The following is a 13,770-nucleotide window of genomic DNA, read 5'->3' on the forward strand; positions in this document are numbered from 1 at the left end:
GCCGCGGGGGCGTGCAGGGCGGGAGCGAGGCTCCGCGCGCCCGCGCCGCCCTCCTCACGCTCGCCGCGCGCGGCTGCCCCCTAGAGGCGGGCGGGGGCAGCGGGCGCGCGCCGGCCGCGCGGCTGAGGAGAAGGCAGCGCCGCCCGCCTCGGCCGGCAGTGGGGCTGCGACCGAGCCCGCCTGCGGATCGCGGAGCCCGCTGCCGCCGCGTCCGCCTCCCGCTCCCCGGTACAGCCTCGCCTTTCTCCCGCCCGGCCAGATGATGAACTTTCTGCGGCGCAGGCTCTCGGACAGCAGTTTCATCGCCAACCTGCCCAATGGCTATATGACCGACCTGCAGCGGCCGGAGCCCCAGCAGCCGCCGCCGCCGCCTCCCTCAGCCTCCGCGGCCCCTGCCTCTGCCTCCCCGGCCGCGGAGCGCCGGCAGCCGCCGCAGTCGGCGCCCCCCCAGCAGCAGCCGCCGCAGCCGCAGCAGTCGACGGGCAGCAGCTTCTTCAGCTCCCTCTCCAACGCCGTGAAGCAGACGGCGGCCTCGGCCGGTCTGGTGGATCCCTCCTCCGCCGTCTCCTCGGCTGCCGGCAGAAAGTTCAAGCTGCTCCTGGTCATCGACGAGCCGCACACGGACTGGTAGGTGCCCCCGCGCCTCTGCATGCCCCTCTGCGCCCTCCTCCTCCTTCCCCTCCCTCACACTGCGGTCCCTCTACCCCGCGGGCGCCGTCCCCTCTCAGCCGCCGCTCTCCCTTCCCCGGCAGATGTGGGCTCACCTGGGGGCGGTCAGGCGCGCCTCGGGCCCCGGGGGGGGGAGGCGGGCTGGGGCCGGGGGCCGGGGGCCGGGGGCCGGGGCGGGCGGCGGGAGGGCCGCCGGGCAGTGTGTGTGTCCCCCCCGGCCGCCGCCGGGCAGTGCTTTCCCGCCGCCCGGCCTCGCTGAGGCGGCAGCCGCGGGGATGAAGCGGAGCGTTACGGACTGGAAGATGGAGCACAAAACCAGCAAACCCTGCGGCTCCTGACTGGGAATGAAAGCCGTTTCCTATCAAAACACTAAATAAAACATATCTACCGCCCTGAAAAAGCACATCCTGTGTTGTCTAGCGAAATAAAGAGCTCGTGTAGGGGCTCAGGTAGCATTTAGGTGTCTTAGGCACGAATTTCTGTTTTGAACTGCGGGTGGTTGTAGCGCTACGTGTGTTAATTCATATTTATGAGCGGGCTTGTTTTCACGCAGATCCCACTGCTGCTGTTGCAGCGTCTAAAATGCACGTTTGGGTGAAGGTCCTTCAGGATATTGAGGACCAGCCCTCAGTTTTACCTTAGCCCTGTAAATTTGTGCCATTAGGTTGATTAACTTCGCAGGTTTTGTTTGGGGTGGGTGTTTTGCTTCCACCATCATCGTAAAAAATGTGGGATTTACAAATCATAAAACTTGTATGTCAACTCATTTCGTCCTCTGCCTGGCTGCTACCAGTAGGAGAGGTTATAGCTTTTTCAGACCTGTTTGTCACGTATGACTCTGCTGGATGCTGTGTTTTATAGGAAGGATGTATGCCTATCAATCGTTCGCTAACTTGTTTCCTTGTAATGTGTGTTTACGCTTCAAGCTGTGAATCACCTCATTCGTTGTTGCTAATTACAGTATATAAGGTCTTAATAGCGCCTTAAAATAATACGTAGTAAACTAAGTCTGTTTTTATAACACTGACATCATTCAGTAATGGATTGTGGGTTTGTGATTTTATTGTCAGCATCTCTAATTTATGGCCGTACTGTCTAGATGGACTTGTACAGTTACATGATTTGATACAATTTGCTTTAAAATGGTACTTCAATAAAATACTTGACACAAAAATGTAAGCCTTTATCTATAGCAAATATGTTACTAACATTAAGATAACATTACCTGTTACGTTTTTGGGGCTTTTTCTTCTGTCGTTGGTTTGGTGGTTGTGGGTTTGTTTTTTTTTTTTTTTTTTTTTTTTAAATACAAGGTTATTGTATCTGCTGGACTAAGACAGCCTCTGTACCTACGTCATGGAGATGCATCCATGGACACAGCTCACTGCCTTGCAGAAGCATCTACTTGTTTAATATTCTGTGGTGATTTTTTACTTGGTAAATTAAATAACTGTATATGTTCATAAAGTTTGTTTCTGGTAGAATTTTTCTGTGCCTACCGAAGCCATCCTGTGTATTATAAACATGTCGTGTTTTACGTACTTGATAAATGCACCCCAAATTAACACAATCTGTCAGCAATAGCAAAGCTTTTAAACCTCTGCATGGTGAATACCTCCAATAGCACTCCAGGTAGGAGACTAGATGCAGTCACAAATATACACAAGGTTACTCATGCCTGCTTGCTTTTCGTTTATTTATTTATTTATTATTTTTTTATTTCTCATAGTATGTGACTATGTAGTGGTTCTAGAAGGAACAGTTTGTTGTTTTATTGCCTCTTTCCTTTCCAAAAAGCTAATCATTTTGTAACTGAAGTTTTTAAAATAAATTTTGAAATATATATATGTGTATTCTGATAATACATACAAAAAAGTTTGTTCCATACCTTTGGAAGTATGGATGACCATACTGACATGTATTGAACTGCTGTAGAATTTGACTATATGGGCTGGAATGGAATATGTATGGTAATTTGAAAAAAAAAAATATTGAAAGGTTGGAAGTGGCAATAGATGAATTTCAATGGTCTGATGGCTACTGCGCTAGCTACCCTGCCTGGTATGATGCATTGACGTGCAGTTTAGCAAGATGAGGTGTGTAGAGCTGCTGTCATGTGATATGCAAACCAAACCCTGTCAATAACGAGGAAAACAGTACTAAATATATCTCTTAGAACCTCCGAAGAAACAATTCCAGTTGATTTATGTTAATCCTGAGAGGAAGATCATATGCTGGGCTTTTGTTTGTGTAACATTTTGAGCTGCATTGTGTTTGTCTTAAATTGAAAATGTAAGTATTGCTTTTGGATTGCAGTTTCAATAGAAATGAAAGCATTTCAGTCTGGATCACACTGACATCCTGCTAATTCAGTATCCTCTTTTTAGCAAGGGCCAGAGGAAGCACTAAGCATGTTCTTCTGTCAGCAAAGGATATTGACTCTTACCTGTAGCAAAAAGACACTTTGTTTTTAATATATTTTATTTCCATTAGAGATTGACTCATACGTGAAGTCTGAGATTTAGTAACCCAACATTATTACTGTCACTAATGGAATCATGTGGGATATTCTACATATAAATAAATGCTCAGCTGTTGCTTGCATTTTTTTCTCTTGATCTCGGTGACTTCTTTTATCATTTTCTTGCCTTAAGAAGTTTGTCCTATCACAAGTTTTGAAATTCCACTTTTCAATTTCTTTACTTTTAAGGCATAGGATAGAGGAAAAATGGGAAAATTAACTTACCTGTCCTAATTCGTATCTTTTTACCGTGTTATATTATTTGACTTCTTAAGGAAAGAAGATAAATGCAGTCATCGTGTCAAACCATCCTCTCTTCTCCAGTAACACTCTCAATCAAAGATGTGTTAGAGCTGTGAAAGACAATTCTTTTCCAACAGGTTCTTTGGAAACTTGCAGCTACATAGATGAGAGGGACCTTTAAGGGCTTCTACGAAAGGCAGAACTGCAAAATAAGCTGATATCAAAAACTTTCTACCAGCTAGTAGCTTTATACATGCCTCAATGGCAAGTGTAGGAGAAAAATGGGAACAGACTAAAGCTTGTAGTCAACTACCAGAGACAAATCCATTACAAGTGGTCTTCATTGGTTCTGGTTCACGTGGAATACTTTCTCTTAGTCACTTTAGACAATAAATGATCCTTTGGTCCAATGGTGAAAGCAAACAGCTAGCGATCATTTTCACCAATTATCTCTGAAAACTTCTGTCATTCTAGAATATCACCATAAAGAAGGAGTGACCTGTAATGCAAACACAAAGGGAGCAGTACTATTAATTTATATAAAGGCACTAGAAAAGCAAATTTTATTTTCTGGCCTATTCTTTATGTATTTTAATGTCACATTATTTTAGTTTTCAGCTGCATAGTGAATAGACATTTTCAATACCTTCACTGAGATCCAGAACCCTTTTCTGAGTTAACACATCTAGTTGACAACCTTACAAGGTATTTAAAGATGTAGTGGAAAAGTGTCTGATTCATAGATGCCTTATGGATCTGTTGGGGAAGGGAGACCTTCAAGAACCACTTGTTAAGTTTAATAGTGATTTTATGTAATAGACTTCAACGATTGTTTTGCAGCTTTAGGTATCTTTGTTGATATCTTTACAAATGGAGGAAACTAAGAAGTAAAATAGTTTGTTCAAGGACACCCAAGAGGCTAGTGACAGAGCTAGATTAAAACCTAGGCATCTTGCTTAACCTTCTCTTTTAAGTCTCCTTTCCTAGCTACTGGCGTGCATTAAGTGTCCAAAATTTTCAGCTAGCTAAGTTTATTTTAAAATGTATTTAATTTCCTCAGAAAATAACCATTTTGTTCTGTGTACAAAATGTACTGAATATTCAGTGCTGAACAAGCAATTGATTAGAGGCCATACATCAGTGGCAAGGTGCCAAAACACTGTGTATATAGATTATTATCTTTATTAAAAGCTTATGTGTAATATTTAGAAAGCTGTTTCAATATTGAAAACTAATTATCGCTTTGTCTGTCGTGCTTTAAAGCTTGAATAAAACTCATTGGCAGTAGTGATGAAATTATAAAAAGAATCAAGTGGAAAAATTTTGTTCTTGTATTTTTAAGTACAAATCTTGTTATAAGTATCACTTTCTTTTATTCCCTGAGAATTATGCATTTCTTGTAATGTTTACTGCCGTAGTAGTTAATCATCTTGTGATAGGCCCAAGAGGTAATTTCCAAATGGCTGGGACAAATGCTATATGAAGAGAAAACTTTGTGTTTTAAAATTACTGAATCATTTATGGGCAAACATTGCTTATCATAAAATGTTCTTAATATGAACAGTATTGTCATAGTGCAGAAAAATCCTGGTTTATAATACAAAAATTTACTGAAGTGAGCAGAATGGGTTTCTTGTTTTTTTTTTTTTTTTGGTGTTTATTAGAAGGTGGAAAACAGTTTCAATTAAAAATACGTGTGCGGTTGGTTTATGTAGAAGTAACTACCAAACACCTTGCATACTACAACGAAAATTCATTGTAGTTTTTCTGTTTGGTAGGGATGGTTCAATTGTGCATAACTAATTAGTATTTCCTAACTCCAGTTGAACTAGAATTCTGATTTATTTTATTTGATAGTAATATGTTGATTTATTAACTGCAGTATTTAATGTATTCAGTATAGGTCTTTGGTTAGCGAGTTTTCCAGTTTTAGAGGGTGTCACTTAGATTTTAGTAATGCATAAATGAGGGCAACTGCTTTGCCAGAGCTCTCTCTAGTCCTCTGTCATGACACTGTCTAGGACAGTGTTCTTGCCAGCCTCCTGGCATTGCAAAGCACACTGCTAGTAGTGTGAAGCCACGATATAAAATGGGGAGGGAAACCCAGGGCATGGGCAAACAGGGAACTGGTAGTGATTGCACAGAGGGAGGGGGATTGAAAGGATCCCTTGGCACTCACTCATTCAGGGGCTGAAGGTGAGAAGTTTTTGAAAGCAAGTTAAGGCAAGGGACAGCTGTGTTGCAGAGGTAAAAGGAGATTGAGTTTTAGAAAGGTCTAAGCTCTTAAGACTGACCAAATGGCGAAGTGTAGATATATACCTTCAGGCAATGAGTGTACAGAAAAGGTAATCTTATCAATATATGTATTTTATATAGGAAGAAAAGACATAATAAGTTACTTTTATTAATTTTAAATGCTAATTAAGAACTGCTGTGGTTTTTGCCTAATATTAAAGGAAAAACAGCCTTGCCTTTGGTGTAACACTGTAATCTTTCAAAGAAGGCAACAGGTTGTTTAAAATCCCTGAAACTGAGCAAGAGTGATTTTAAGATCTTAAATCTTCTTAAATCTTAAAGATTTTACTTTGGTTTCTCTATAATTTTTGCTTCATATAAAACCCTCACATTTCAAAATTATCTTTGTGAGAAGTTTCATCTGAATCTTACAAAAATTTGGATATGTTGCAGTCTAGTTCTGGCTATGGCCTTTGGACGGAGCTCCTGGTGCTCCAAAAAAGTAGCTGGCAACCAGATTTTAGATGAAGACAGTATGTGCTTAGACAGCTTCTTACAACCAGGTTGTTAGATCATTACTGCTTCCCAGAACACACTGCAGTTTTCAACTCTGCACTAAGAGCGCTGCATTTTTGCAATCAAAGTAGCAACATAAAGGAGAGATGCAGGCGTAAGCAGGGGCTGCTGTAAGCCCAAGCAACGCATCTCTCTGCCAGCTGGGAGGATGCACTCAGGCACACAGGTGAAACAACGTGAGTTTCCGCAAAGCAAGGTAACGTTTTGAAGGGGGGGAAGTGTAGCTCACTGAGCTGTGTTACTTGTTCTTTGTCCGTTTTTGTTAAGTCTGTGCTGGGCAAGAACATGAGAGCAAGGACATGCAGCTGGACTAATTAAATATGTAACGTAATGTGTTAAGAAATCTGAATTTGTAGCATACAGCAATCTTGTGCAAATTGTATTTCATGTTGATTCTTTGAAATGGCTAGCTGATAGAGTTCTGCACCAGACAACGTGTGTCCTAGTGTTTTAAGATGATCTAAGAAAAGATTGCAGTTTTTTTCTGTTTATCTACAGTTCTGTCATGTGTAATACTTGGCTATATTAGTATAAATAGCAAAACACACTACGTGATAGAGATTGCCTTTTTGACCAGATACACACACACACACACACACACACACACACACACACACACACAAAAAGGCTTTTAGTGGAAAACACTTTGTCATCTAGATTCTGTGTATTGCTTTATCTAAGCAAGCTCTTACATGCTCTACCATTATTTTGGGCAAGTTAGTATATATGAGATGCTGACTATAAATTTGGGCAAACTCTTCTCTGGTATCATCTCCCATTCCATCCCTGTACCCTGTGCTCAGAATCCGAGTGAATCTTTTTTTTTTTTTTTTTTTCTCCTTTATCTCTGAAGAGACCACAGAAATTTCTCTGAAGCTTAGTGAAACCTATAACAACATGTTTAGTTGATAGGTAATATTAAAAAAAAAAAAAAGGTGTTTGCCAATGTTTTCTTCTGAAGTTTGGCTTAATGGAAAGGAAATGGAGAAATTGGCAGGGAAATAATTAATGAATTTTAGATAGGTATATTTCAAGGTAATAAGGCTGAAGCGAGAGATAAAGGGAATAACAAATTGCTTTTTAGACTTTAGACACAGTGAAATAAGAAATTCTACTTACAATCTATTCAGAATTTTATAATTATTTACCAGGAGCAAATTGTAATCTGTTCAAATAGGAACAGTATGAAACAAAAGGTTATTAAATACTATACTATTAGACTTCTTGAAAAAGTGTGTCTAGAGGATTTACTGTATTTGGAGCTGTATATGTTTTAAATGGATGTTATTTGCCATTCTGTAAACACTTTGGGACACTGCAAGACTGTATGCATTTTTGTTGAAACCATGTTTCTCCAAAAGATTGATGCTAAATATTCTCACAGTATCAATGTATTCTTAAAATAGTGACTTCACTGTAAGCATTTTTAGTACCTGGTTCTTAGTAGTACCATGCGATAGTCACCCACAGAAGTATTCATACATAATATCACATAATTTTATCACCTTTAGCTCTTCAGCCAGCCTGCCCATTGTGAGTGCTCTAAACTGCACAAATCTGCCTTTAATAAAATTGAAATGGACTCATGATTTGGATTTTTATACATTTGTAGATATACACTGCAATCTGCATTACAAACTATGATAAGATTGTAGTGAAAATGTGTTTGAGTATAAACTTGTGTCTGAAGAAGAGAACAACAAACACAGGAAGTCAGCTTTGGATGTAGGACCACTACAGAAGGATTCTGGACCTCGTTGGATGAACGCAGCAGCAAAGGGTAATTACAAGTAGGTGGAAAAGCTGCAAAGAATGGAAAAGAGTAAATTGGCAAAGGCAGCTATGTTGTAGATGACAAAAAGTGAAGCAATAAATGATGAAGTAAATGTTACCTGGAATAATGATGGTGCTTCCAAGATGAAGCTACTTACCTCATGGAGTGAGAAATATGTGGAATGAGGTGATAAGACTTCACAGGTGCCATGGGTGGGAGGACAGTGTCATACCTTGGTCTAGAATGCAAAATACTTGCTTGATTGCACTGCTGTTTTTGCTAATTAAACAGCTTTGTCTGTGCTGAGTCGAACTTAACTTCTCAGAGAAAAGCTAGTGTGCTTTTAGACAGCCAGCTGGAGGAAAGTAATGATGGGTATTCATGGTAACATGAACTGTAGACTAGTTTAAGCTTTTGCAAAAAGTGTAACTGTCTGCGTTACCATACCCACTTTCACCACAAGTGTGTCCCTACCTGGCGGAAACAGAAATGTTAATGAACTCTTGTGACAAACACACTGATTCGTAACAAAAAGGTGGTGACTAAGGTCAAATGCTTGTTTATGTATTTGCAAGCAAAAGTGATAGAAATGCTTCATTCAGAAGACACTGAATCTTAAATCTGCAGAGGCTGTTTCTGGTTTGCCTACAAACCTGTTGTGCCTAAAGCAGAGCAGGGGTGGCCCTCTGCTGTAGCTGTGGCTGGGTGGTTTTTACTTCAGCTGTGGGATGTCTAGGGCTTGTGCTGTGATCGTGGCTGCCCAGCAGCAAGCAAGCTGGCAGGGTGGCATAGCTGATCAGGGCCGCCAGAGAATTCCTGCTTACTCTACTGCTGTTTGAATTACAAGTGTTGGTGGGATTCATTTAATTAATGGATTGGTCCAGTAGGCACTGCTGAAGAACACAAAACTTCAGGTTTTGAGGAACCTTTCTATTTTTTTCTGCACACATCTTTTTCCTTCTTCCTCTGTGTCTCTGATTGAAGTAAGTAGATGTCATGTGAGATGTCACAGTGTTGTTGCTTAAGTGCAGCTGGGAAGGAGTGTGAACAATGATCTCTTCGTTATTTTCACATCAGCACCTGCGTTTGATTGGTCTCAGCCCATATTTTGGAAGTTACTGTGACCTCCTCACATGAGAGGTAGGGGCAGGAGAATAGAAGTTTTTTCCTCCCTCTGTGCAAATAAGGGACTTAGTCCCAGCTTGTGCAAGTAGAGGCATAAAATTACTTTCCCTATTTTCATTTTAAAAATCCCAGCCAAACAACTGAGGGGGCTTGATGTCTGATAAAGTGCGGTCACCTCTTTTTTGTGCCCCCCCCAAGTAGGTGGGGAGAACAAAACCATCTCATCTGCCTGTCAGGTGCTAGAAGTTGTTACAAAAAAGCAGGTTTGGTCCAAACATTAAATACACTATCTTTTAGCTTTTTCTAATGGCTGTTCCATGTTGGCCCTTGCTTGATTTACCATTTGATCTCTATAGGCTTATATCCCAATTGGCTACTGGTGTTTGTAATTATCGTATACACTGATTGCTAGTAGGAGTTATTAAAATTTTTTTAGAATACATGCATTTCTTTGAATTTTTATCAGGTGATTAAAATAATAAAAAAAAATCAGAGCCTCAGATAAAATCTTTTAAATATATTAATTCTATTCTAAAGCACCTGCATAAAATGATTTGATATAAACTAATAGATTCTTTTAATTTAATGAATTTTTCCTATTTACAGATTATACCATATTAAAAATATTTTTATAAATGTATTGCAGAGAAATAGATTAAACAAAAATTATATAGACTTTTAAGAAAAATATTTTGTGTCCTAAAACCTAATTTTTTAAAATCTCACCTTTACATAAATAAACTGAGTGAACAAGCATTAGGGAATCTCACAATGAACCGATAAAAATGTAGAAATTTTTCTTTAAAGATGTAATATATACAGTTGCCTTGTGAATATTTAAACCTGTAATAGGAAGTTGTTTCCACCACTCAAGAAAAGTTATAAAACTCATTAAGAAATATAGTAACAAAAGAATGTGTAGTGCATTTTTGAAAAATGAATTGACGCATTTTGAACAGCATCGGAACAAGGACACAGCAAAGGCTGACAGGGCTCTTGGTTTTATTTCATTAGGCGTGGCAGTATTACATCCTCTGGAGTCAGCTTGTGCTTTGTTTTCAGAGTTGGGCACCCTCTGACAGGCTACTGACGCATCTTTATTGCAATAGTAACCTTCAGGCTTCCCCATTTCTGATATAAGCTAAGTTGTCATATGCAGCACGTGTTTCTTTGTTAAATAGGTATTTGAATAGGGGAACGTGCTTTTATGTAATTTCAAATCAAATATAAACAGTCATAAAGCAAAATATCAGCAGTGTGCTGCTTATTGGAAAGCTCCTGCACATAATTACTTCAGTGGGTGTTGAGAAGGTGAGTATGAAGACGTAAAGAAAGCTTGTGGTGCAGCTAGTAATAAAACCCAAGTTATATGTGTGTGTGGATGTGTCCCTGTCTTTAGGAGTCTAAAGTATCTGCGTTCCAGTAACTTTCTGGGTAGGTGTTTCAGAACTGAGTGCAAGTTTAGGTACTCTTTCCATGCATCTCTGAAAAGGAAGTGGTTCTCTCATGCAAGAAGTGCCTTTGTCTCTTCATTTTGACCTTGCAAATCTAATACTGTTTATGAAACATTGACTTTTTTTTTTTTTTTCTCTGAATTGCCTGGTTTGTAGGGGCTGAAATCTGCGGAGCTACACTCTTATCAGTTTCTGTTAGTCATTGTGGCAGACCCCAAGATCCCTTGTTGTGATAATATTGACTTCTCAAAGGAGAAACCAGGGTGAGTGTGTGAGTGTATGTGAGGGATAAAAACAAGCCTGGGGAAAAAAAAAAGCAGAAGTGAAAATGTCTCCTACTTTTAGTTTTATGCTTTAAAGTGTATTCCAAAAGAGAAAAAAATTGGTGCTGATTCCTAGCTTAAAAACAAGGTAGCAACACGACCTTGTTGTTGTATTTGTGTACATATCTCTGCGCTTAACTTTCATTTTGTTCTGTTTAACCTTCTTTCTTGTTTAGTACTTATGATTTCTTACTAATAAAAACTGATTATAATTCTACTGAAACAATACAGATTTAGTAGATTAAACTCCAGTATGAGATCAGTCAGTCTTCTAAGCCTCACATTTTGTTTAAAGAAACTGGGATGATTCCAAAGAGGAAGATTCAGCACTATTTCACTACCTCGTAGTTTGCTTCAATGATTTATTTTGCTTTGAAGATTGTTTGCAATGAAGGTTTTCTGTGTATATGCACATTTTGTTGTGGTTCATCATTAAGAAAGCTTTAATAAATTTCAAAGGTTTCTTTCCTTTGTAGGACCCAAAAAATGGTTAATATTAGACGAGCCATCATCTCAGATTTGGGATTCTGGAAGGGCAATAAAAAGGTTTTATCATAAAACATGATAAATAAGTCCAATTCCACTGAGCGGAATGTAATGTGCTGTGACTACGGGACTTGTTTTACTTAGTAGTTGTTGTCTTAGCCGTCTACTGTTTGATGTAAATAAAAATCACAGGAATATTTTTAATTAGGAAAAATTACTTCTTTTATGAGGCCTTTATCTTTGAAGCAATAACCAAAAGTAATTTTCCTCAGTCTTATGTAATTATTGCATACAATATATTTTAATAAATGACAATAGAGGTTATAGTAATACTTCTAAAATTTTAGAATAAAATAATATTTTTAGGTATTTGGGATGAGGTTTACCTAGGCAGGTGTTACACTTAAAACAACAACCAAAAAGTTGCTTTAGGAGTAGTGTGCTAGCATTATGAAGAGTGTATTTGTGTGTATATGTGCATATATATATGTATGTATAATTTTTTAAAAGAAGAATTTTTGGAATTTTCACTGATGGGTGTTGTCCAGATAGATAATACTTCTGTGTTTGTGATTTTCTTGCTCTGGTGCTATTGGGTTGCACTGGAATAAAAGGAGGTTCTTTCATTGTGCCGCTGGAAGGCCACTCAGCTATTTTAAAGACTGGTCACATGGAGAATCTCTTGTATGAGTTGTCATGATAGAAGACATGGAATTTAGAGATTCAGTATTTTGTATGAAGTTGTACTCTACCTAAATTCTTTTAGTTGGACCCATGTTCTAGAATTTTTGATTCATTTTCTTACTTAGCAAGAAACATCTGGTGTGAACTAGCAGCAATTCAACATACAAAAGGGTAAGTAAGATTAATTTTCTTGGCATTAGTAATACTTTGGAGGAGTCAAAAGAGACGCTAATATAATTACGGTGTATTAAGGTTTATGTTATTTCTGTTAAAATAAATTCCACTGGATCGGTCTTTGTTCATGAAATGTGTGGGAAGAAGCAGGCTGCAGGTCTGTTCTTTTCAGGTCAGTGAGGATCTCACTGGCAGTCCTTTTCAATTTAAGTCTTGCAGTAGTTGTCTAGGCTTTTGTTAACTAGAAACCCTTTCCAAAAAGTTAGGCAGCTGATCAAGTTTTTGGGTTGTTTGGTTTTTTTTCTATTGTGTTTTTGTTTGTTTGTTTGTTTTTCCTGAATAAGGTGACCCGTTTTAAGTATGCATTTGAGATCCCCAAATCCTTGGCTGTTAGGTGGTGTACTGATGACATATCAGATCCCAAGTAGCCTTCAGAGTAAAATGCTACTTCAGAGTGAAATGAGATGTTACGGTGTGATTACGTTTTCAGGTGAGTTGTCCAAGTCCCTTGGTGATAATGTCCGTATATTTCAAGAACAGTACTTTGGAAAGTAGAATGATGTAGAAATCCAGGCTGCGTGTGATTTTTCAGTTGTAACAATGGTAATTAAATCTGTATTTTCTCTTTTGCTATGCTTGAGGTAGCTTGTTATTGGGCTAATGTAGGCTTTTTCCTGAGCATTTGTTAGTCATTTCTTATTTGGGTGATTTAGAACAGTGCGTTTATGATGCTTTCTGTGGAACAGAATTCCAGTATTGTTTTCAGCCTTTGAAAAAACACATGGCAAACTACTGTCAGTCAAGATGGTACGAAGACTTTGTGCATATAACTGTTTAACAAACACTAGTGTAAGATTTAAAGCACAAGTTATTTCATGTAACTGCTCATTTCCAGTTTGTGAACTTTCAAATGAGTGTTTGAAAGGAAGCAAACCTAATTGATATTGACAAAACATTTATTTTCGAGAGGTAAACAGTAAGTCTAATAGAGAGTGCCATAACTTTTCCAATATGTTATCAGGATTATTTGTACCTAGAGCTCCTACCTAAGACAATGATGTTTAAATGTTAAATAATTTTTTAGAACTGCTTTTACTGGCCTTTTTTCAATTATTTGATGAAAGTATTCAAAGAATTTGAAGAATTTCAACCTTAGTGTGTTTGTCGGTGCTAGGATTTTTGCTCAGAACAGCTGAGAGATTCTTCTAACATCATATCTTACATCATCTGCAATATCCAATTGTAACCATAAGATTATTGTTTATATAATAGTGTATTTACGTCCATGCGTATGAAGTTATACAGTAATAGATGAGTGATCTTATTGCTGATTGTACCAAGTGTAGAGCCACGTCTCAGGAAGTGACACTGTCACCTTATTTGGCACTCTGCCTAGATGCTGAATTGAGGACCAATAGTTCAACCACAGTAAGTGGTACCCAAGATCTCTGCACTGGACTGTTTTGCTTGCAGGTTTGTCATAGCACTTTTGCAAGGACTGAAGTT

General features: G+C 39.0%; 1 protein-coding gene across 1 annotated transcript in view; it reads left to right on the forward strand.

The window, feature by feature from the left end:
• Nucleotides 1-259: 259 nt before the first annotated feature.
• SYN2 (synapsin II) overlaps nt 260-13,770 on the forward strand; it is a gene marked incomplete at both ends in the record, with an annotated part of 194,440 nt that continues 180,929 nt past the window's right edge. The window contains one exon of the mRNA XM_082487583.1: nt 260-627. Coding sequence (XP_082343709.1) covers nt 260-627 — 368 coding nt within the window. The remainder of the gene's footprint in view (nt 628-13,770) is intronic.

This window comes from Vanellus vanellus (assembly GCF_965231255.1).
Source record: "Vanellus vanellus genome assembly, chromosome: 9".
NCBI classification, from domain to species: Eukaryota; Metazoa; Chordata; class Aves; order Charadriiformes; family Charadriidae; genus Vanellus; species Vanellus vanellus.